General features: G+C 37.9%; 1 protein-coding gene across 1 annotated transcript in view; it reads left to right on the top strand.

Annotated features, from left to right (window-relative positions):
• The window catches only part of ACSS3 (acyl-CoA synthetase short chain family member 3), a 156,318-nt gene that overhangs the window by 30,669 nt on the left and 99,531 nt on the right, over positions 1 to 26,118 (top strand). Inside the window, exons 2-4 of the mRNA XM_025926555.2 lie at positions 5,686 to 5,830; positions 19,640 to 19,828; positions 24,143 to 24,277. Of these exons, the coding sequence (XP_025782340.2) occupies positions 5,686 to 5,830; positions 19,640 to 19,828; positions 24,143 to 24,277 (469 nt within the window). The remainder of the gene's footprint in view (positions 1 to 5,685; positions 5,831 to 19,639; positions 19,829 to 24,142; positions 24,278 to 26,118) is intronic.

The raw sequence follows: 26,118 nt of genomic DNA, 5'->3' as shown, positions 1-26,118 counted from the left end.
CAGTGTTAGAGGAGGTCTGGAATTTAAAAAGAATCTTTATTTATTTATTTATTTTTAACGTTTATTTATTTTTGGGACAGAGAGAGACAGAGCATGAATGGGGGAGGGGCAGAGAGAGAGGGAGACACAGAATCGGAAACAGGCTCCAGGCTCTGAGCCATCAGCCCAGAGCCCGACGTGGGGCTCGAACTCACGGACTGCGAGATCGTGACCTGGCTGAAGTCGGACGCTTAACCGACTGCGCCACCCAGGCGCCCCTAAAAAGAATCTTTAAATAAGCTCCACAGTCTCAGTAAGATGCCCACGATGTCCAGGATACAACCCTAAATCACTCGCCGAAACTGAGATGACACAGAGATTGGAACACTCTGATAAGGACTTTAAAGCAGCCATCATGAAAATGCTTCAACAAATGATTATAAACATACACAAAATATATTTTTTAAAAGCCTCAATAGGGGCGCCTGGGTGGCTCAGTCGGTTGAGCGTCCGACTTCTCCCCGGGTCATGATCTCGGGGTCCGTGGGTTCGAGCCCTGCGACGGGCTCTGTGCTGACAGCTCAGAGCCTGGAGCCTGTTTCGGATTCTGTGTCTCCCTCTTTCTCTGACCCTCCCCTGTTCATGCTCTCTTTCTCTCTGTCTCAAAAATAAATAAAATGTTAAAAAAAATAAAAAAAAAAGCCTCAATAAAAGAAATAGAAAGCTTCAGCAAAGAAATTGAAGATATAAAAAAGAACCAAGTGGAAATTTTAGAGCTGAAAAATACATTTACCAAAATAAAAATTCTCTGAATTGGCTCAATAGCAGAATGGAGACCACAGAGGAAAGAATCTGTGAACTTGATAGTAAATAAATAATTGATAAATGAGTGAATTAATATGATGTGAATAATGATACACGTCTAGATGCCTAAAGATTTGGGTTACAAGTGTGGCATTCTTGAATTTCTTGCCAAATGTCCTGGGAATTATTCTTTTTAAGTCTCTGTTCTCTCAACTTTAAAATGAGTTAGTAAAAACTACCCTGGCTACTCTAGCTGGATTCTAAATCCAATGTTTCTTGAACACCTACTAATATTTTTATTCATTGATTTATCAAATATATACTGCATCCAAATACAGAAGAGCTTCTATAGTAGATCCTAGTGATGAAGTTTTGGGGTGATGGTGGGGTGATCTGGAGCCAACAGCCAAGAAAGAATTCTTGAAGAAGTCTTTGATGCAAAAGGTGATGTTATTAAAGCATGGGGATAGGACACTTGGGCAGAAGAGCAGCTCTCTACCCTCAGGTTGGGAGATGGGGGGTCAGGGATAGAGTAAGTCTCTAAGGAATTTTGGAAGCAAGATTTCCAAGACCTTGAGGGGCTAGCTGTTGGTAGCGAAATTCCATTTATTACTGTTTAGTAAAACCTCAGTCATGAGACCCTTCAGATGCATATTGGGGGGGCATAATCTTGGAGTACGATTGCCAGCATATGTCTTGGAGGCAGTTGAGATAAAGCAAGTAGACTTACAGGATCTTCAAGGTTGGGATAATGTTAAACCAAGATTCTCTTTTGCTCCTAAAAGTGTCATCATCCAGGCAGCTGGGCTTCTAGAAGGAGGTCACTCTGCCAGTTTCAAGGACTTGTCAATGGGCTGTAGGCAGGAAGGGAATTTAATTTTTCATTTGCCTTAGTTTCCCACATTCCCATGGCAAGCATTTAAAACACCTTTCCTTTGTTCTTGAGTAGCCAGGAGTGTCTGAGGAATATCACACATTCCACTTGGTGGGGAGGTTGCTGTTAGCCTGTGTTTTGCCCTCAGCTTGCCCCACACTCCGACATCACTAGGACTATAAGGAGAATAAGGCATTTTCTCTGCTGTAAGGTAGATTACAGTATAATGAGGGAAATATATCAGTAGGTAGACCAATTGTTAATACAATGTGGTAAGTACTATGGTAGAGATGTGTGCATAGGGCTTTGGAACTGCTTGGGGGAGGTAAAGGTGGGGTAAAGGTAAAGGTAAAGGTGGAGAACAGTCACAGAAAGAATCCACAGCTGAGCGGATTCAGGAAATATAGATTTTATAATTCATTAGAGCTGGAGTGTGGGAAGTTGGATGAGGAGAAATAAAGCTGAGATGAATGGTCTTTGCATGCCATCTAAAGATACATAGTTTTTATTCTGAACTTCATGCAACGGTAGTAAATGACTTTGAGCACCAAATAGTTGGTATGAGAACATTTATGAGGAAAAACATTCTTTAAAAACTTTTTTTTTTAATTTGAGTATTGTTGACACACAATTTACATTAGTTTCAGGTGTACGGCATAGTGATTCAATTTATACGTTATACTATGCTCACTCACTACATGTGGAACTACCTTCTGTCGTTGTAAAATGCTATTGTATCATTACCTACATTGCCTAGGCTGCGCTTTTCATCTTTGTGACTTCATTACATAACTGGAAGCCTGTATCTCCCACTCCCTTTCACACATCCCCACCTCCTTCCCTCTGGCAACCATCAGTTTGTTCTCTATATTTATAGGTCTGATTCTCCTTTTTGTTTGTTTATTTATTCATTTGTTTTGCTTTTTAGATTCTGCATTTGAGTGAAATCATGAAATTTGTCTTTCTCAGTTTGACTTTGAGGAAAAACATTCTAATAGCATAGAGAGATGACTTGAGAGGATAGGGTAAGGCCTGGGGCAGGAGGATTAATTAGGAGGCAGTAATTCTAACCCAGGTTGTGAATGAGAGAACTGAATATTTACAGAGACTAATGTAATGTTACATATACCCAACTGAATGTAGAGAATGAGGGGTCAAATCTGACTGTGGGGTTTCTAATTCAGGTCCTTGGGTGCAAGGTGGTTCCTTGAAATATGGAAAACAGGAGAAGGGGAGGGTTTGCATTTGGCATGGGGCTACGGGTTGAGATAGGGTGAAAATGACTATTGTTTTGGACATGTTATTCTTTCCAAATAGATGTTGTTGGGGAGGAAATCCTGTATCCTTTGTCATTCTTTTGGCTGATCTATTAATTAAATTGACATAAAGTGAAATTAATAGGAGAAAAATTAATTTTGGATGTATGGGAGTCTCACACAGACATGAGAGGTTTGAAGAGAGTCAGACCGTTGAGGTTTATATGCCATCCTGAGCTAAGGAGAAGGGGGTAGGGGCCTAGAGTTTCAAAGGGAAGGAAGACAGTTCACAGGAAGATGGGAGGAGCAAGCGTTTGGTAAACAAACGTTTGCCATGCCATGCAAAGGCCACGGGATACAGAGAGGAATTGAACAAACTGCCAAGTACTCTCCACTCCCCACTCCACCCCTACCACGCCCAGCCCATACTCTTTGTACTTATCTTCAGTGATAAGCCTTTCCTTGGACTAGGCCCTCTATCTAAATTCTTAGAGACAATAAAGAGGGGAGGTTAAAAAGTCTTCCTGAGTCTTGGTACTTGATTGTCTTCTACCCAAAATAACCTACATTCCAAAGTAGCATGTTTTGGGGAGGTTCATTCTGGACTCCCTTCAATGTCCAGCAGACTGTTGGCTATAAGAGTATGGAGCTCAGAAAAGAGGCCAGGGCTGGAGCTGAGGATGGAAGTTAAAGCCATATGAGTATTAAGATCACCCAGGGAGTATATACAGAGTGAGCCAAGGGATGGATATGGAACCTTAGGGATCACTGTCAAAGATCTGGCAGAGGAAGTAGACTCCGTGAAAGATATTGAGAAGGAAGAAGAGGTAGGAGAATAGTCAGCAAATGATAAAGTGAATCCTTCATCAATCTTTGGTATTGAGAGGGCCTCTTTATTGTGCAATGTCATGAGTGTAATTAACTGTTGAGCACAGAGTGGTAGAGTAGAAGTTGTAGATAAAGAGAAGGACAATAATAACAACATCAAGAAGTATTCCAGCAAGCCAATATTCCATGTGTCCGAAACGTGTTCTTTTCAGAAACAAAACCAAAAACAATACAAATAAATATTCTTGTGGGAAAATTCCATAAAACATCTTTTCTTCTTTCTGATACAAAACATTGAGCAAACTATCTTTTTTCTTGGCATGTTAGCTAATTAAAGCCACAATTATGCTGCATGTCAAATCATCATACCAAATGTCCAAATCATAACATATTCGGCAGTGATTTCCACGTATCTCTAGGTTGTCATGGGGTCAGATGACTGGAAACGTTGCTCCTAGACATGTATCTGACTGGGCTACACTTCCTGCTTCTTGGGCTCTCCTCCACCTGCAAATATTTGCTTTGGATACTAGGCCGATACTAGGCAGCAGTCACAGACACCCGGAGGCTCTTCTGGAGAAAGTAGAGGTGAAGGAGGCTCTTCTGGAGAAAGTAGAGGTGAAGGAGAGCAGGCACAGGTGCCTTCATGCCTCTGCTTGACTTATGTCAGCTCTTTGGCCAAAGCACAGTCACCTGCATGAGCCCCAAACAAGGGAAGTATTCTCCACTCGTGGAGAGGGGGCAAGGGGAAGAGACGGTATTTTTGAACAAACACTGAATCTTTCACACTTGGTGATTCAGAATCTTTACATTAACTGCTCCTTGTGCTATGCTGTCAGGTAGTCATATTCGGGTTATTGAAGTATATAGGGTCATTTGACCCTGAGTAAGTGATCCCTCTTCCTGTTGCGTTCTCTGTGTGTTATTTCTTAATGCTGCCACTGTATCTATAGCTGCTTTTAATTCACTGCCTCATTTCACATAGGGCTTTTTGCGTGAAGACCTGAAGGTGATGTTCTGCTATCTGACAGGACTTTTTCTTCTTGCTTCAATGTTTTTTTTTTTCCTGTTATTTTTCATTGTTATGATATTTGTTAGCCTGGTGTTGGGACAAATAGACCATTACTGTCCTTATATGCTTTGGTTTAATCCCCTCCTCCTAGAGAAGGGGCAAATGCAAAACTTTTTCTTTTGGAAAAAAAATGAGCTATATTTTTCAAAACGTTATCTCCATCCATCTACATGATGTCTGTGTTTTCAGAGGAAGGCGTTGATAAATTGGGAGATGAAAAGTACGAAATTGCAAAAGTTTTTGAAAAAATTAATTAAAATGTTATATGCATGTCCATACTTTATTCAAATTATGGAGCATTTCAAACATGCAGAATAGAGCTTATCCATTTGGGCAATTGGAGGCATCCCACTTAATTGAAACAAATATGTGTGTGTGTGTGTGTGTGTGTGTGTGTGTGTGTGTGTGTGTGTGTGTGTAGCTCTTTTAAAGGAGAATTGAATTTTCCAGTAAGCTGGTCTGTTTACAGCAGTTACCCAAACTCAGTCATACGTCTGCCATTTGTTCTCTCAGCCTAATGCTTCTGTGGGCTGCGCTGTACTTACATACAATTCATTTCATCCATTTCACGTAGATTATTTTGGTGTCTATACTGTCGTTCCGTCCTAAGCAATAAAATCTACAAAGCTGTCGCCTTGAAGTGTGAGGTATATTTTTTTTCTAGTGCACATAAAAGCGAAACACATATGAAAACAAAGATGTCACTTCTTTACCATCTTAAATGTCTACTTTCTAGATATTACCTGGCATTGCATGTGTGCCACGGGAAGCACTAATTTAAGGGCAGCGCTGCCAAACTAGAAATATACAACCTAGTTAAGCAACAATATATTTTGGAAAGAATTATTAACCTTTACCTTCCAATTTTTCAGGTTTGTGGAAGGAATGCTTAACATTTGTTACAATGCCGTTGATCGTCATATTGAAAATGGTCAAGGAGATAAGATTGCTATCATCTATGACAGTCCTGTTACTGATACTAAAGCAACTATTACCTACAAAGACGTTCTGGAGCAGGTAATATCATACACTTTCTGTATATGCTGTTTGGAAATGCTATCGAAATTACTTAAAATGCATTCATATTGTTCAAACTTTAATTCACTTAATTCACTGACATGTGTTACTTTGCTTTTCTTTTGATGCACATTGGAAAAAATAGAGGTATGTCATTAACTAATTGAGTTTTTATCCCTTATATTTATATGTTATTGTACTGGAGAATACTCATTTTACAGGGAGAGGTGAGCAAGACTCTAAGAATATGTTCAAATCCTCTCCTGGCCTCTGCTTCCACCCATGTTGCCATCCTGTCAGCCTGGCTCCTCTCAGCTCTTGTACCAGTGCAGCAGCCTCTCCCAACCTCCCGATGACCAGCCTCCTCTCACGTTAGATCACCACCTAGTGTGACACCAGAGTTTTCTCCCTAAGGAACAACTAGTTAAAAATGTTTTCCTTAAAAATTACTGTTACTTAGGGGTGCCTGGGTGGCTCAGTCTGTTAAGCGTCCAACTCTTGATTTCAGCTCAAGTCATGATCTCAAGGTTGGTGGGATCGAGTCCCGTGTTGGGCTCCGTGCTGACATAGTGGAGCCTGCTTGTGATTCTCTCTCTCCCTCTGTCTCTCTCTCAAAATAAGTAAATAAACATTTAAAAAAAATTACTACTACTTAGTATAATCTAGACTCCTGTGATGGAGAAGACATTTGGAATCTGATCACAGCATTTCTGCAAGCTTTATTTCCAGATATTCTTTGCCATAAACACAACTCTTCTTCACCCTGGGGATCCTGTCTTGCCCTTAGGCACTCCTGGCCCTTTACAGGTCTTTTTACATACTGTGCCTTTCCCTTATTTGTTCCTTTTTGTTGTTCTTTCCCATCTGTTTAGTTCTTGGGTGAATTATAATACTGACAGATGAATTATGAGACTCACTCTTTTCTTTCTTTTCTTTCCTTCCTTCCTTCCTTCCTTCCTTCCTTCCTTCCTTCCTTCCTTCCTTCCTTCCTTCCTTCCTTCTTTTTTGAGAGAGAGAGAGAGAGCACACATGCACAAGCAGTGGAGGGGCAGAGAGAGAGAGAGGGAGACACAGAATATGAAACAGGCTCCAGACCCCGAGCTGTCAGCATAGAGCCCGACATGGGGCTCGAACTCAGGAACCCTGAGATCATGACCTAAGCCAAAGTCAGTCGCTCAACCAACTAAGCTACCCAGGTACCCTATGAGATTTTCTTTGAACATTAGGGTGGAAATGAGGTTTCACAAGTAATTATAAAAGGATTTGGGTATTGTGGACTATGTAACACATATTCTGTGGGACATTTACTTATATTGATTTAAAGGGAGATAATAGTATAGGGCAGGGTTTCTCAACCTTGACACTGTTGACATTTTTAAAGCAGAGAATTCTTTGCTGTGGGGTGCTGGTATGTACATTGTATGATGTTTAGCAGCATTCCTGGTCTTTAACCATTAGATGCCAATAGCACCCCTCCAGCAGTTGTGATGACCAAAATGTCTCCAAACCTTGCTAAATGTCCCCTGGGTGGCAAAATGGTTACTAGTTGAGAACTACTGATTGGGCAAAGTGTGTCACAGTAGGGTTTGGAAGCATTTGCTTTTAAGTTAGGGCTTGTGGAAACACATTCTCTTCCTTTGCTTTTTAAACCTATTTGGTGTTTGTGCTGGATTTTTAGAAAATCTGGTCAACTTTCCTTGACTCTCTGAAATTATACCCTTTTATGTTAGCAATATTCTTGTTTATTTTTCTAAGAGATTTCAAAAAAGGCAACTGGGACAATCCAATGTCTCAATCCTGAGTTGTTGCAAACAATTAAGAGAAAATTTAAACTAGTTTTGCTCAAGCTGGGTCTCAGCCTGGTTGTATCAACAAATGCCAGCTTCAGCTGATGTAAATATAAGAGGAATTCATGAAAAGGGAAGACTGAAGAGCTCGATTCAGAAAAAAGTAGCCCCAAGAGAGAAGGGGCAGCGGTAAAAATTTAAGGAGAACCTACAAATTGGTAACTAGACTTGCTGACTTGAATTAATCTCCTAGATTGACATATTAGGAACACCTATGTGGCCAATTTTAGGTTACATGCCTAAAGCACCAGGCAGTGGAGAAAGAGATGTCTTTTCCTCTTTTGATTTCATAGTAGGAATTCCAAGATAATAAGAGGGAAGTTCAAATGCTGGGCAGCCCAACACAGAACAAAACAAAATACTGCCACAAAGATACTGTTGGATACTTTGTATTGGTCTGTAAGTGGGAACTCTATTTTCAGAATGAATTAAACAGAGACAGAGCTCACACTGAGCCTAAAGAGAGAAAGAACTCCATTAGCAAATGACCTTGTTACTCATCTGAAGCCATGTTTTATTCGAAGAGATAATGAAATTTCCCGATAACCTGGTATACTCTGTGTTTTATTGTAGGTTTACATTTTCAGCTTTTAGATGAGGTTTTGTCTATGATTAAAATCTAATTCCTATGATTTGGGCATATTGTCACAGTTTCATTTTGTTAATTTAAGGCCTAAGACGCTGGTGAATCTTAATTAGTATACAGATTAGGAAGCTTATTTGTATATTACACAGTATTATCTATGCCAGTATTGAATTTGATTCATAACCAAACATCAGAGTCAAAAGGAAAGCTTTAGGAGAACCTGGGCCACCTAAGACTTCAGTCGGCTAAACATCTAACTTCAGCTCCGGTCATGATCTCACAGTATGTGAGTTCTAGCCCCGTGTTGGGCTCTGTGCTGACAGCTCAGAGCCTGGAGCCTGCTTTGGATTCTGTGTCTCCTGCTCTCTCTGCATTTCCCCGCTTGCACACTCTCTTTCTCTCAGAAATAAATAAAAACATTAAAAAAACTAAAGAAAAACTAAGAGAAAGCCTTAGAGAAACATAAATAAGAGTTAAGTAATTTGTTCATTTTCTATTTTTTTTTTTTTTTTTTTTTGGTCAATTGTATGAGTGTATATGATAAATACACATTTTGCTTAGAAGCATTTCTGCTAACCCATCTTGATTTTCTAATATGGAGTCTGGACTCTTAGACCCTTTTGAGGTTTGTACTGGTTCATTGGTTTCAGTTTAGCCTGACATCAAAGTACTTAAAAGGCCTGTTTCTCTCACCTGCTGACAGCTTCTGATTCCCCAGGCTTTTCTTCTCTAAAGTACTAAAGGAAGAAGTGTTAGGAAAGAGGGAGGCATTGTGCTTGACTTTGATTACCTGCTCCTGGTTCCCTGTGGCCTTTATTTTATTAAGTAGAGAAGACAGAGGAAGAAAGATTTAATGGTAATGCCATTGAGAACAAACAAAGAGAAGTGGCTTTGTACTTTAACTTGCTTTAACCTCCCCCATCTCATTTCTACTGGGAGTTTCTGGCTATGTAAAACTTGATTAAGTTAGTTAGCATTTCTTATTTAATTAGCGGACGGACAAATGTTAGACTAAATTGTTTCAGTGACATAAAAGATCTGAATGATTCAGAAGTAGAGCTTTTCTGAAACTTTCATTTTTTATGTAGATCTGATAGTTCATACAACCCTTTATTAAGATTTTTGTATAGTGATTTGAACCTTGTTCAAGATCCATTCTTTATTCATTCAACAAGTATTGACTTTGTATGCCAAACCCTGTTAGGAACAAGGGATACAAGCTAAATGCACCATTCCATAACTTTAAGGAGCTAAGAAACCCGTATAAACACGATCAAGGTGATGTTCGAGGGTAGTAGTATATTCTGTGGAAACACATGGGAAAACATGCAGTTCAGCCAACCGTTAATATGGCATAGAAGGACTTTCTGGAAGAATCAGTGCCTAAAATTGCCAAACCACCAAAAGTGGGAAGGGAAGTGGTGGACAGGAGAGTCCTGGAGACAGAGGAAATAGCACTTCCAGAGATCTTCAGGGCAGGGAGATCCTAGCACCTCCGCAGTGGCTTTGGCAGAAAGCGCAAGTGGTTGGGGGATGGGACTCCCATGAGCCATACTCTCGAGAACTCTGAGTGTGGCACTACAGATTTGTTCTTAATTCTGAGAGCATGGAAAGAAAAAAAGCAAAAGCCGCTCCCCGCTGTGACCTGTGCTTGTGCATGATTGCCTCCGGTGACCTACTCCCCAGCCCCACTGCATCCCACACCGCAGCCCCCTGCCTCATGCAGCCAACTGTCAGCTTGCTCCACTCCCAACTTAGAGGCTTTGTACTTACCTACCTTCTGCTGGAAATAGTTTTCTTCCAGATATCTTATGGTTCATAGGACCTGGGTATTACTTTCTCAATGAGATTTTCCCTGGCCGTATTGAACACAAATGTTCCCATGTGCACATCACTTCGGATCTTCCTTTTCCACTTTCTTTTTAACTTTGCCACTTATTACTCAGTACCTTTGTTTATATTTTACTTGTCTATCTTCTTTAGTGCTGGGTCCTCTTCTAGAATGTGCTTTCCATCAGGGAAGGAAGGGGAAGGGGTTTTTGTTCTGTTCACCGAATAGTGCCTGGTACATAGCAAACATGTTCAATGATGAAGGAATGAATGAAACTGTATTTGAAATTTTTAAATGACTCTAACTTCCTTTATTGTGGGAACTTCTTATCTTTGAATTGGATCAGTAATATAACTTGAACTTCTTTCTAGGCAAATTCTGACCTCTTACTATCTCTGAAGAATTGTAGCCTATTTACATTTGGCTTGGAAGTTCAAGATGAATATTTCCTCTTTGAATTTTCCACACTTACACCCAGGTCTGCATTCCAGGAGAAATGTATATGCTTATTGTGCCTTTCTCTTGGTAGCTCTTTTCTTCTCTTTACAAAGTTTTTAAATGTTTATTTACATTTGAAAGAGAGAGAGAGAGAGAGAGAGACCATGCACGAGTGGGGGAGGGGCAGAGGGAGAGGGAGACACAGAATCCGAAGCAGGCTTCAGGCTCCGAGCTGTCAGCACAGAGCCTGATGTGGGGCTCGAACTCACAAACTGTGAGATCATGACCTGAGCTGAGGTCGGACGCTTAACTGACTGCACCACCCAGGCGTCCCTAGCTCTTTTCAAGTTAGTGGTTATATTAAACCTCAGCAAAGTAAAGGGGTGTGTATGAGAGTTTTTGTTTGTATTTGGCTGTATGTGTTATATACTGTATTCATCATTTTAAGAAATTCCTACTTTAATTTTTTTGAGTTTGTTTTCTCTATCTCTAATTTCATTTTGAATTACCTCTGAGTTTGCTTTATTTTTTTATTTTTATTTTTGGTATTCAAACAATTGTGAATTTTTATTTATTTGCTAAATATAAATGTGACCACTAGAAATTCTCATGAATATATATATATATATATATGTATATATATATATATATATATATATATATATATACAGGGAGAATTGAGGAAGCCCAGAGTGTGCCAAATTTTCTTGATTTAATTCAAACTGAAAGTGTCGATGATCTCCACTGAAGGCAATTGTTTGAAATATGATTACAGTGGTGGTTGTAATTATGAAGTTTGAGTAATTTGGAGGAGAAAATTACTCTGAAATCAAGGGTCATGTCCCATGAGAAGTCCTTTCTCCAGCTCTGCCCTTTAAGGTGCTCTTTTCAAAGTGTGATTTCCAACTTCCGGAAGTATGTCAGGGTATGATAATCTGATATTTCTTTGTCACATCATCATCATTTTCTTAAGCAAGAACTGGAAATGCAAAAATGTGCCGAACCTGCAGAAATTCAGCCCTGCCAGCACTTGCCTTGTTGAGGGGAAAGAATGCAACAGGGCGCGTGCGCAGTTTTCGTTCTTTAAGCTTCTTAAATAAGCAATAAGAACTTCAGTTGTACTGCAGTCGGCTCTGCTAAAAAGTACGTCTCTGTAAGGTGAATTACCTTTTCCGTGCTTGATGCTGGAATCATCATTCCGTGAATGATGCTGGTTTGAGGTTGAACTTCATTCACAGTGTTTTGTGTAGGTTTTTTCCTCGCATGCCACTTTGTCAACTTTTAATGAAATGTAATATACATTCAGATGAGTACACAGAACCGTGTTGGATTTTTCACAAAGAGAACACACCCACGTAACCGGATCAGGAGACAGAAGATCTCCACCCCCAGAAGCACGTACCATGCCTCATGTTAGTCATTTCTCATTCAGCCTTTATGGGATTATCATGCAGACGTTGATACACCATCCATGATGACATTTCCTTGCTTTTGAACTTTGTATAAATTGAATAATAGGATGCACTCATTTGTGTCTGGCTTTTTTTTACTCAACTTTTTGTTCATGAGATTCTTTCGTGTAATAGTTTTCCAGACTGGTTGTACCCATTTACCATTCCCCCTTGCAGTGTATGAGAATGCTAGTTGTCAATAGTTGGCATTGAGAATCCCAAGTCTTTTTTTTTCTTTTTTTAATTATTTAACGTTTATCCATTTTTGAGAGAGAGAGAGAGAGAGAGAGAGAGAGAGCGAGCAGGGGAGGGGGAGAAAGAGGTGGGGAGACACAGAATCCAGAACAGGTTCCAGGCTCTGACCTGTTAGCACAGAGCCTGACGCAGGGCTCACACCCACATACTGTGAGATCATGACCTGAGCTGAAGTCAGACACCTAACCAATTGAGCCACCCAGGCGCCCCCCCCCCCCACCCCAAGTCTTTTTTAATCTGGGCCTTTCGGGTGAATGTGTGGTGGTATCACATTGTGATACTTTTCCCTAATGACTGCTGAAACTGAGCTCCTTCACCCGTGCTTATTGGCCATTTGTTTCACTTTTCTGGAGTGCTCATTTGGATCTTTTGCCCATTCATTCTCCTATTGGATTGTTGTTACCTTGTTAGCAAGTTGCAGGAACTTTCTCACAATTTAAAGCGAACATCTTTTCAATATCTGAAAACCTCAAGAAAAAAATGATGAAGATCCTTTAGCGCAAGTGTTGATGAGTTAAGTGCCTTTCAGAATCTAAAGCTAAGAAAATATTCTCCCCTGTTTTAAAAATCGTTAATGATAAAGTCTACACTGTGCTATTTTGACTGGTCATTCTTTGCAAGGATATTTAGAAGTGAACGCCTTCCGATAGAATACCTTAAAACAGGAAGCGTTTTTCCACTGTTTAAGGCTGTAAATGATCTATTGAACATGATATTATGTTAAATGAATGTTAAAGAGTTCTAGTTATGTTGATTTTTGAGTGATCTGGTTAAGTCTTATTTTCCCATAAGCCTTAATTTTTGTGAGCTATTTTGGGGGCACCTGGGTGGCTCAGTCAGCTAAGCATCTGACTTCTGCTCAGGTCATGATCTCGTGGTTTGTGAGTTCGAGCCCTGTGTCAGGTTCTGGGCTGACAGCTCAGAGCCTGGAGCCTGCTTCAGATTTTGTGTCTCCCTTTCTTTCTGCCCCTCCCTCACTCACACCCTGTCTTTCTCTCTCTCTCAAAAATAAATAAACATTAAAAAATTTAAAAACAATTGTGAGCTATTTTGTATAATGCAATGTTGTAATATATGTTTTAGTAGACGCTTGTATTTCATGTGAAGTTGTACGTGAGTAGGCACCAACTACTGATTTACATTTTTATCAAAATTGTAGCTAAAAGTTTGTTTTGAATAACTTCTCAACTTAATAAAATTTGTTAGATTAGATTCTAAGAATAGTCCGTGTAAATAAAATAAATATTATACCAATTTGATAGATAATATAGGAATTAATTAAATGAGAAAACAACATTTTAGTATCTCCTAGCTTCCTTTTTCCATGTTTAGAGTCATGTATTCAAAATACAAATGTCCAAATTAAATTTTTACATCAACCAAAATAACAATGCAACCATTCCCTTTGAATTTTCTCATCAGACTTTTTGAGATTGTTTGATGTGTAACCTCACTTCTTTTCACTTCCCTCTACAACAGAAACTATTTCACCATGATTTGAAGTCCAGAACACTTTATTTGTACCTTTCTCCATGTATGGGTTTATTTTTGCTTTTTACATTACTTATTAGTATATCTACTTATTAGCGTATTTCTTGGCTAAAGTAATACCCCTTGAAGATAGAGTTAATATTTATTTATGTATTTGTTTTTAGACCAACACAATGTCTAATACAGACCTCATAGCATACTCTCATATTATATAGAAAGAATAGTAACTCATCCATTAAAAAGTAAAGAAAAATGTAATCCTTGTCTGAGAGAAATAATTATTTCCAAAAATATCACTTGTTTCCTCCACATTGTGAGTTTCTTTTTACACTGGGAAATTTTTATTTTTTAATATGGTGAGAAATTTCCTTGTTTTAGTGCATTGCCTGACTATGAAGGTTTATATCCTGCCTCAGCTAAAACTCTGCTTATAACATTTACCTTACTTGGCTTTCTCGCAAGCCTGAAGAAATTCTGGTTCATGGCTTTTATTCTTACATTTGCTTAACTGATTACTTTTATCATTCATTGATAGATTCTTAATAGATGATTTGTATTATCTTCAGAGTGGCTAAACTCTGACTTTTAGAAAGTCAACTCAACAAAATCAGTAGACTGTTTTGAATTCATTTTTCTGGACTAGAATTATGATGGAGTCAATTTATTTATTAAAACATACTTTTAGGGCACCTGATCTATATGGCACTACTGTGGGCATCATAGACTGCAGTAGTGAATATTATAATCTTTTCCCATAGGGAAGTTGCATTCTAATTAGGGAGCTACATTATGAATAAAAAGATAATACACCATAAATGAAAAATTATACCATATAAGTAAAGAAAAATATGCTACAGAGTGACTTGGGCTGCCATTTTAGGTGTATGTCAGAGAAAATTACTTGTCATCAAGGAGATGACCCAGTGACACAAACCCAAATGTAGGCTGGGAGACAACCATGTTCAGGTGAAACAGAGGCCCCAGAACAAGAACAGACTTGGACCACCATGGGGCACCCGGAGGCCCGCCATGAGAAGAGAGTGGAAGAAGGTGAGGTTGTGGGAGCCTCCGGGAGTCAGATTCCATAGGACCTTGCACACCATTATAAAGACTGTATTTTATTCTAAGTACGATGGAAAGCTCCATCACTTTGATTTCTCCAAAGAGGAAGCTGTGGTGGGCAAGATTGGAAGTCAAGAGATGACAAATGGTCCAAGAGAGAAATAAATAGGTCCCCTTTAGCTTAAAATCTCCTTAACGGTAGCAACAGTTGCTTGCATGGGCAATTAAAGGATACCACCACTTTGTGCCTTGGGGAAACTATTCCATATGCATATCTTTATTTAGGATCTCTGGCTATACCTACTAGGCTTGAAACAAGTCTGATTCGAACTTTTATAGAGCAGCCACTTGTAAATTCCCTGCTTGCTCCCCATTTTTCAGGGTGGTTTTATATAGCATACTAAGGGAAGGTTTCTGAATATTTTTCAAGTAGAATCCTTGGAAAAGAAGACTGTTTTCTCAGATACTATAATTGGTTTTTCAATTAGTTATATTTTCTGTGATTGATTAGACCAGGGTTTGCAGGGTGACATCACTGCAGCTTGAAAATAGGCTTCCTCATGTCTTCTCTTTCATATAATTTTCTTTGACATGGCCCTGAAATTGCCCATAATTATTATCTTTTTGCTATAATTTGGACACCAGCTCTATCTTTCTCATACAAACATTATTTTCTTTAGATGGACACACTTGCTGCTTGTGAAGCAAGTGCTAATTTGCTCTATAGAACATAGTGTTTGGTCAGTTTCACCTAATGTTTATATTTGTGTCCTGGGCATTTGATCATGAAACTATACTAACCCACAGACTGCTTGTGAATGAAGATTTTGTGGGATGAATACATAAAAAATCTATAAAATTCTTTTTTATTATTTATATGAGCATGTTTTCATTTTATAATTTTAAAATTTAAAGTTTTTACTTATGTCAAAATAAGCACGTGTTACATATAAACCAAATACATGTGTATACTATTTTATATAACAAATATCTGTTACTGTATTTTCTTATGTTGGTATTACTATTTATTCATATTATTTTTCCCTGGACTCTGAATTGCTTTGCTTTAAGGACTATGTCTTCCTCTTTTGCATCTGACTTGCAAACTTGACTTTAGTATACATAGCTGATACTGTATAAATTGAATCAGTAACAGGGCACTCATATGTTAGAATGGTTTTAAATTAGTACCAAAATAATGATTAACTCATATAGTCTCTAGTGGGAAGAAACAAATAATGTTGTATCTAAATGAATATGTGTATTCATTTTGTTTCTTCAGGCTTCCCTCACAGCTCAGTTATCATCATGCTAGCGGAGAGGCATGGCCTGACCATGATCGCATAGCATAGGTCCTGCCCTTAACTCAGACTAAAAACCAAATTTGGTGGTATGTGAGTGATAAAATGATTAAATTGTTTACAAATTAAAACACACCTTTAAGAAGGTGCAAAAATGAATATGGATTGGATGAATTACACATGATTTAACTTTCCTTTAACTATATAGTTGAGAAACTATAAATTATACAAGATATATGTTAAATATTTTCTCTTTGGATAGCGATAGAAATTATAAATTTACATTCAGATATCTATGGTAGGATAAGACTATAACATTAAACAAAAAGAATATAGAATGTCTTTCTCTTTGATAATTTTACATCTGAAGGTCAATAAAAGCAAGGCGAGCCCTGAAATAGCAATCATCACATCCCCCTTTGTGTTGAAGCTTCATAGCACTTTATTTGAGTGATTATGAACTTTCAGGTGACTGGGGTTTCTAGATTTTTCCTCTGTTTGCTGCTGCTCACCCTTCTTTTCAAAATGGTTATATTGTGTCTGAAGTAAGACCTAAGTATTCTGTTCTAGGTCTCCCATATTAAACTAATTCTAGATTTAATATTAGTAAGAAATACTTTTTAATGAAATATTATCACATATGTTCATATTAAACCAATGTCCATTCTTGCAATGAGTTAATATTTTGTTTTCCATATGCATATTTATTAGAAATCTCACCAGAAATGAATGTTTTCCCCTGTTTTCATTCATATATATAAATATATATGTAAAATTTCATATATGTGTATCATTTATATCGATATAATTTCATACATGCATATCATTTACATAATTTACAATGTAAACTTTTACTGGAGCGGCATTTAGCCCTGGAAAACTACTGAAAAATAGATTTTCTCTGTTGATCACATATAGCTTTTTTTTTCTAGAGCAACTCTGGTGTGGTTAGCACAGTATCAAAACATTGAGTGGCTACAGGAAGCCAGTTTAAGAAGGCCAGATGGGCGCCATCTAGTGGTTGTACACACCTGCTGCAGCCTAATTTACTGAAGGTTGTCTTCGTTCAGGGAAGTGGTTCACAATTCAGATGCTGGAGCCAAGTAGATAACATAAGTGGGAGAAATGGGTGGGAAAAAAATTCATTATCAGTATATATCACACCTTAATGGGTATAGAACTATGGTTTAAGCATATGATATAAAATAAACAAGATGTAGAAGAATACATTTTAAACTCAGGATGGAAAGAAAAATTAATTCTCTGTCAATAATACCCCCAGGAATGGTGAGCTCAACCTAGTAGCTGATCATCAGGTTCAGTTGATAGTTGTTATTCAAGAACACAGGCTCGGTGTTGCTAGACTTGACAGTTTTTCAGGAGAACCTGGAAAACTGGATTTGTATATGAAACATTCTAATTTAATATGTTGGCTCATTTTTTTGAAGCTGTGACATGACTCCAACTTAAATACTTCTTGGGGTCGCATTGGGTCATTTTGAGATCTTTTTTTCAAAAACTTTTTTGAATTCATTGATTTCATTTCTTTCAAAGGACAGAAAAGTTTTGGGGGACATCTTTCAGCAACATTGAGAAGTGAGACTAGAATATAAAGTTACTGAATAACTACTAGATTGGGTGTTGGTTGAAGGTTATTTTTATTCAACAATAGGCACTATTCAAGATGCTGAAGTTATAGCTGTAAATAGGACAGACTTCTCATTGGTCTCTCCTAGTGCTGTAGCTTAAATGGGATACCCAGTAATGTGATCACAGAGCATGGTACTTTTCTGCATGGATTGCACACTGAGGATTTGGATAGAACATTCCAGTGTTTATTTTGGTCTTTAGCTCCAGAAAGAATTAAAGTTCATGATTATATCACTTTGGTGTATCTTTCTCATAACTTGATGCTGGGCAGCTTTGAGTTCTTAAAAAATAGCACTAAATTATACCATGCAAATAGGAGAGAATAAAACACTAAGATAGCTATTTGTTACTTTCTGTCTTTCACCAGAGCCCTTAATTTTGACCACATCTTTCCCCCTCTGCACAGAGGAAGGGAATAAAGAGAAAAAGGAAGAATTATCAGGATCCCAAATCCTTTCAAATTGTTGAAAAATTAGGAAAGGCAGAATAAAATGAAAGGATCCATATAAATAGCCCTGCGGCCCAATTCCTTGTCTCAGGTCTCCTCTGTTCATTATCTTGAGCAGCCACATCCAAAGGCAAGCCAAAGTCCTTCTAGTTGCCCACTGGACCTCTACAGTCCTTTCGTTAGCTCTCTGACCTGATCTACGACCACTTTCTCACTTGTTCTTTCTGTTCCAGCTCCCTAGTCTCCTTGCTTTTCCTCCATCACATCACAAATGATCTCCCTCACACCTCTGTGTTGGTGTTCTCTTTGTCTGAAATAGTATACTCCACTCATTCTTAACTTTTACATTCCTTGCTAAAGTGCTCCTTTCTGAATGAGGTCTACCCTCACCTTCCCATTGAGAATTACATTTTCTGTGTTCTCAATCCCTCCATTTTGTCCTGCCCTCCCCCCCCAACAGCACTGACTACCTTTTCACATAATAGATCACTTACTAATTATGTTTATTGTATTTCTTCTGCTAAACCATAAGAGATCTTTGTCCTGTTTTGTTTACTGGTGTATCAGAAAATAATGTCTGCCATATACAGGTGCTCAATATACATTTTTTAAGTGACAGAATGTTGAACTTCTTTTTCATAGGTCTGGGTGTATTTTTCGTAACCTGTTTTAATTTCCAAAACACATGTTAAAATTTAAGCAAAGTTTGTATGTTTGGTCTCAATGTACAGGGCAGTCACTTTGTATAGATAATTAGTATAAAAAACTTTAAAGAAAAAATAATTGGCTCGAAGCAATAGAAAGGGCAAAGAATATGAGGTCAAAATATTTGTGATGGTATCCTGGCTGTATTTACTACCTCTTGGCTTCTGAGTTAGCTGTTTATTATATCTGAGTCTCAGCTACCTTGTATTTAAAATAAGAATAATAATAACAGAATCTATCTTACTTACCTTATAAGTAGATGATATGTTTTCTTTCCTAACATGTTCTTGTCTCTTTTAATAGTTAACCCAATGTATGTCTAAATTTGCCATTGTTTTACTTTTCTGTTCACTTGACAGATTTGCCCTTTAGAATAAAAGCTCCATGGGGATATATCTGTGTGTTTGTTTTTCATCATTATGTTCCTAACTCTAAACACAGTGTCTGGTACATCATAGTTGCTCAGTAAATATGTTGCTGAATTAATAATTAAGCAAATTTAGGCCATAGAGTTCATGTGGCATAATAATAATAAGTTGGTTCATAGTCAATTATTGTCATACTGTTTGTTATTACTGTTATTACTCTCACTGTCTAAGCTCACATCATCATCAAATATGTGTTACTCAGGCTTCTTTAATCCACTACCAAGAGGATGATCAACTTCTTGTGTTACTGTCTTAACTTAGAAGTCTAGTGAAATAACACAGAAAACACTTTGCTGATGTAATGATTTTGTTGTAGGTCTCTAAGCTGGCTGGTGTTTTGGTCAAGCATGGTGTCAAAAAAGGTGACACTGTGGTTATCTACATGCCCATGATACCGCAGGCGATGTATACCATGCTGGCATGTGCAAGAATAGGAGCCATCCACAGTCTCATATTTGGGGGATTTGCATCCAAAGAACTAAGTAGTCGTATTGACCATGCAAAGGTAAGTGCTTTATTTGGAGAAATCAAGTAGTAGCTATGTGTAGTACAGCCATAGTTATCTGTGAAGGAACCATCTGGAAGTGCTCTGTACTTACTAGATTCCCCTTTCCAATGAGATGCTTAAAGTATATATATATATATATATATATATATATATATATATATATATACACCCCTAGGTTTGCATTTCACTTTGTGTGTGTGTGTGTGTGTGTATATACATACATATACACACACATACATACATACATACATATATATACATACATACATATATATACATATATACATATATACATATACATATACATATATACATATATATACATATATACATACATATATATACATACACATACATACACACACACACACACACACACACACACACACACACACACCACACACCAAATTTTATTTTGGGGTCAGTTTTATGTGAAAAACATCTTGCTAGATGCTGTGAGGGATGTAAAATAGAAGATTAGGTATATACTTCTCAAGTTAGCTTGCCATGTATATGGGTATATAAGACATACAGGGAAAATAACTAATAACCAATTTATTCACTTACCATATATTTATTAACTTCCCACAATATGCCAGGTACTGTCCTTCAATCCGGATAATGAGTCATACTTATCAAATGGATGGAACGCATATTAAAGTTTTATAATTTACACACGTCCAGGAATGGTGGTATACCACCACACAGTGGTTAAGAGGGGTGCCAGTAGGGGTGGAGTTACATCTTCAAATGGGGGTACTAGGATAACAAGCTTGATTAGGCTGTTGTGAAATGATGATTGAGATATTACATTGAAAGCATTCAACACAGTACCTGGTATATAGTACTCATTTAAAAAAAGGTTAGCTATCGTCCCTCTATGAGTCAGAAAACTTTATTCTGGCAAGTTACCAGAAAGTAAATGTTTTAGGCATTGTGGTTTACAAGTGGCTGCAGCAAGTACTCAGCTGTGGTGTTGTAGAACACAAGCAGCCTTAGACACTACATAAGCAGAGGGCATGACAGTGTCCCAATGAAGCTTTGCAGAAACATGCTGTAGGCAGAGTTCGGCTCTCAACTGTCATTCGTAGACCCCTGACTTAGAGGAAGGAGTGATTTCTTTTAGTTGGGGTGGCTGAAGAAGACTTCCTAGAGGTGAGATTTGGGTTAGATCTTGGCCAAGATTCAGCTAGTTGAAGAGAATGATGTCAGGGGATCCAAAAGAAGAAAAAAAGACTATGAGTCCAGCATTCAAAAGGAAAGGGTAAAATTCATTTGGAGGACAGTGAAGAGACTGAGGAGCCCAGAGAGGGAGAGATGGTAAGCTTGCAAAGTCAGTTTTTGTCTGAACTGGGTGCTGTAGACCTTGACCTGTCAACGTTTTTGAGCAGGTGGGTGTCTTGTTGTAGGCAATGCTAAGAGGAGGAAGGTCTTGCAAATAACATGAATGGGGGAGAGGGGAGGGTGGAAGAAGACATTTTGGCACGTGATCTGTTTGTGAAGTGATGGGTAATGTGCAGCAGAGTAATAGCAGTGGGAAGATTAAGGAAGGAAGGTCGTTATGGGAGTAAGAGATGGTTGGCTTTCAGAGTTCCATAAATCCGAGATGAGACATTCCTAACAAGGGAACTAATATCTGATATTAGTGCGAGATAGACAGTGAGGGTTTGCATATCTGACTTCATCTTGTAATAGATCAGTTATTAGAACTAGGAAGCTGGCTTGTGGACTAACTAGATAGATTTTTTTCCCCTCTCTTTTTTAAACTTGTTGAATTAGTGCTTATGAAGGTAAATCTAGGGGGAAATATCAGTCAGTCACTGACCTGGAAACCAGCGGGCATTTGGGGGCTTCTCCAACGAAGCTATAGACTCCAGTTTTTTAACTAAAGAAATCCTTAACACCATTTGGATAAAAGAATGAGATATATTATTTCCTTTTTAAAAAATGTATATGATGTGGGGAAATTTAGATAAATAAAAATAAGGATTTATAAAATGTTTACTATATCACTTGCTAAGTTTTCATTACACACACACACACAACCTTGCTAAGCAGCTTAGGCAATGAGTGTATATTCCTATGGGCAAGACCTTTGAGCAGGTCAAATTAAAGGTGAGAAGACAGAGATATATATCTGAGGTAGTTGGATAGAATTACTCAAGAATGATTGAAATCAGGAATGATTTTGATGTCAGGATTTTCAAATAAACTGGCTCAAGAAAAACTTTATGTTACCGGCTGACGATGGGAAGAATGTACAGTACCCTAACAAGTCAGTCTAGACTAAATAGAGCCTCCAATAAAAGGCCGTTAATAGAAATTTAGAAAGGATTCTTTTTCAAGATGAAGGTTCTAATTTAGAGTTTATTAAATTATTCAAGTTTTGATATATTCTCTATATATTTTTAATTTGATATGGAACTTACTTTCATTTATTCTGAATTCTAATCTTAGGAAATATTGCCTGGAGTTATTTTTGTGAGTATTACAGATAGTAAAATGTGAATTCTATTCAAATGCTGGATCTTTAAAAATATAATAAAAGGAAACAAGACTTATTTTTGTTTTCTTTCCTTTGTGTGTGTGTGTGTCTTTTAAAAGGTAGCTTGATATAGTGGGAAGAGACAGGTTCTGTAATCAGACAAAACTGGCCCTCTTTCTGATTCCACTACTTGTAACCTGGGGCAAGCTATGTAACTGCACTGAGCCTCAGCTCCATGAATATTAAATGATATTCAAAAAGCAGACAGTAATGATATATGCATATACTTGGTATAATATAAACCTTCCCTAGATGAAATGTATTGTAACTAGAAATCAGAATTCAGGAATAGATGCACTGTCTTGGATTGATTATCTGTCTCTTGAATAATTTATTAGCTGCCTCCTTTGCTTTGGATTTCTTGGTGAAGAAACAGTGTACTTAAAAGAATAAAGACATGTTTGTTTCTGCAAATTAATGAGAATTTTGGTTCAGTTCCAAAAACATTTGAGAGCTTACCGTATGGCAAGCAAGCATTGTACCAGGCATAGAAGACAAAGAGATAAATGGGATCCAGATTTGGCCTCAGAGAGCTTCCTGTGCAGTGTGTGGCTGAGGGAACATTTGACTATAGTAGGGCATCTGAGGCCTGCCCAGAATGGAGATTAAGCCTAACTTCTTAAGCTTTCAGTGACTCCTTTTGGCTACATCTCTGTATATCTTGAAGGAGACTAGAAAGTTGTCAGGCAAAGAGAAGTTACCAAGTGTATCTTAAGGAGTAGGTTCAGGCTTGTGGGGCTTGAAGATTAAATCATTTGGGGGCCCTTTTAAGAAAAATACAACAAAATTACAAATATAGTATTTGGCAATGAGAAAAGAATTGCGAAAGAAAAATCAGAGATTCGAGCCCTTTTTCTGTGGTCACATTTAAGGAGAGATGCTGACATTTAAAAATGTAGTAATGCTTCCTGATAGCAATTGGCTGGCTCTCCCCACCTGAGAAATACTACAAGGTCACAATAACCAGTGGGTACAAAGGTCTCAGTAAGTGAGGGGCCCCTAGGTTTGCATTTCACTGGTTCAGGGCAAGTCTATCTGGTTTCATGAATTCTTTGGATAGTATTTTTTATTTAAAAAAATTTTTAATGTTTATTTTTGAGGGTTGGGGGGAGAGGGGCAGAGGAGAAGGGGACAGAAGATCCCAAGCGGGCTCTGCGCTGATAGCCTGATGCGGGGCTTCAACTCATGACCCTGAGATCATGACCTGAGCCAAAGTCAGAGGCTTAACTAGGTGAACCACCAGGTGCCCCTGGAAAGTATTTTTTATTTATTTATTTATTTTTTTAATTTTTTTTTTTTCAACGTTTATTTATTTTTGGGACAGAGACAGAGCATGAACGGGGGAGGGGCAGAGAGAGAGGGAGACACAGAATCGGAAGCAGGCTCCAGGCTCTGGGCCATCAGCCCAGAGCCTGACGCGGGGCTCGAACTCCCGGACCGCGAGATCGTGACCTGGCTGAAGTCAGACGCTTAACCGACTGCGCCACCCAGGCGCCCCTGGAAAGTATTTTTTAACAGCTCATACTCACTAGCCCAAAGCCTCACTGAACTTGTAGTTTCAAACAGGTTAAATCTGTGTGGAATTTGTTAGGTCTACAACATTTACAAATGAATTTTTTGTTTTCAAGCCATTTATTCAATAAAGAACAGAATCATTAAAACATTTCTTTAGAAATGTCAAATTGCCAATCTGCACCTAAAATATTGGGATTACCTTAATTGGTGTTGTTAAACTTTCTCAATTACTGTCATTTTTTCCATTGTAGCCCAAGGTGGTTGTTACAGCATCCTTTGGGATTGAACCCGGACGGAGAGTAGAATACATACCACTTCTAGAAGAAGCACTGACACTAGGACAACACAAACCAGATCATGTTCTCATTTATAATCGTCCAAATATGGTAATCTGAATATGGAATTTGGTTCTTGCGTATGGTGATGCACTAAGGATTATTCTAGTGTTGACCTTATGAAATACTTGATTTATAGACCATTTAATATACTTCCTGAATGTCACAATTTTGGAAAAAAAATAAAAACTGAAAAAGGTATGAATGATGTTTTCTGTCTTTATGGAAAAAAACTAGCTTAGGAACGCCTGGGTGGCTCAGCCAATTGGGCATTTGAGTTCGGCTCAGATCTCGCAGGTCCTGTGTTCAAGCCCCATGTTGGACTCTGTGCTGACAGCTCAGAGCCTGGAACTTGCTTCAGATTCTGTGTCTCTCTCTCTCTCTGCCCCTCCCCTGCTTGCACTGTCTCTTTCTCTGTCACTCAAAAATAAATAAACATTAAAAAATTTTTAAAAACTGGATTAAAACATTAAGATTGAAATACATATAGTAATAATATGTCATGTTGATGAATTGGATTCTCTGCAGAATCTATTGTGGTGCCATATATTAATTTAAATTATAACAATAATGGTAATTTTAACAAACACTGGCTGCTTACCATATGATTTTTGATATTCTGGTAATTAATGGTTTTTGAAAAATCTTTCTGACAACTTTGTGAGCCAGGTGATAGCATTATTCCTATTTTATGGAAGAGAAATTCAGTGAACAGCGATAAAATAACTTGCCCAGCTGGTGTCAGAGTCATGATCTGAACACATGCATTCTGACTACGTGCTTGATCCCCCAGCTATCCTGCCTCGTGGAGAGGTATGATTATTTGTATATAAAATTTGTCTTTCAATAACTTTAGAGAAGGCATTTAGTCTAGAAATAAAAACTATGTTCAAGAAAACAAAATATGAATATTCTAAGCACATAAATTATTCTTGATCCATGAAGGAAGAAAAAGCAGTATAATACAGAAAATGAATATATTTTACAGTGCTTTTCCTAGTAAATTTGATCTAATGATCACCTTATTTCTATATCCAAGCAAGTGTCAGCAATTTATAGTAGAACCATCTTGGGTTCCTAGCAGTTTAAAATTTTTTGCAGAAGAAAAATTATAAGAGTGCAAAGAATCATGTAATGTTATGGAACTCTTGAGAGGTTATCTGCAGAAAATGCTTAAATGACAGGATACAAGAAGAGAAAGCATTAAAGCTATGTCACTTTGGTTACCACCTAGCAATTCCCATTACCACATTAAATTCCTGTGTAAAGTTTTAGTAGTCTGTGGTTATGAACCACGTCCCTCAATGATTTTAATATTCTTACTGTCTCAAAGAATTTTGAGTTTCTTTCAGATGCCCTCAAGCATATTTTTTTTAAAAAAGGCCTGTTGCTGTTAAGTTAAGGAATACAAAGTTAGCAATAAAAGAGGCTTGGGGTATGAGGAGGTTAGAGGAAAGGTAGGAACACATACCCATACACACAGGTGTTTCTGTGAGTATGTGTGTGCTAATCTTGTATGTGTGGGACATTCACACATACAGAAAGTCATGAATTTGTAAAGAATTTATGCTATGCCCAAAGCTAAGTACTTTCAAATACTTCTTATTTAATTCTCACAAACGAATGAAGTAGGTGCTATTACTGGTCCCATTTTGCGAATGAAGAAACCGAGTTATGGAGAGGTCATAGCTCAAAGTCACAGCCAATAATTGAGGCCACAATTTGAACTTGGTTTGATGACTTTTACCCAACAAGATATATACTATTTCTTTTACTTGTTCATATGTTTACATATTCAGTAAACACACTGAATATGGGTATGCAAGTTTCTTATTCAGATTTTTCTAATGCACATCTCTTCTCTTTCCTGCTAATAGGTACAGACCCACTGC

This window comes from Puma concolor, chromosome B4 (genome assembly GCF_028749965.1).
Source record: "Puma concolor isolate L17-30 chromosome B4, mPumCon1.1.hap2, whole genome shotgun sequence".
Taxonomy (NCBI): domain Eukaryota; kingdom Metazoa; phylum Chordata; class Mammalia; order Carnivora; family Felidae; genus Puma; species Puma concolor.
The sequence above is the reverse complement of the archived record's forward strand: the minus strand, read 5'-3'. Positions and strand labels throughout refer to the sequence as shown.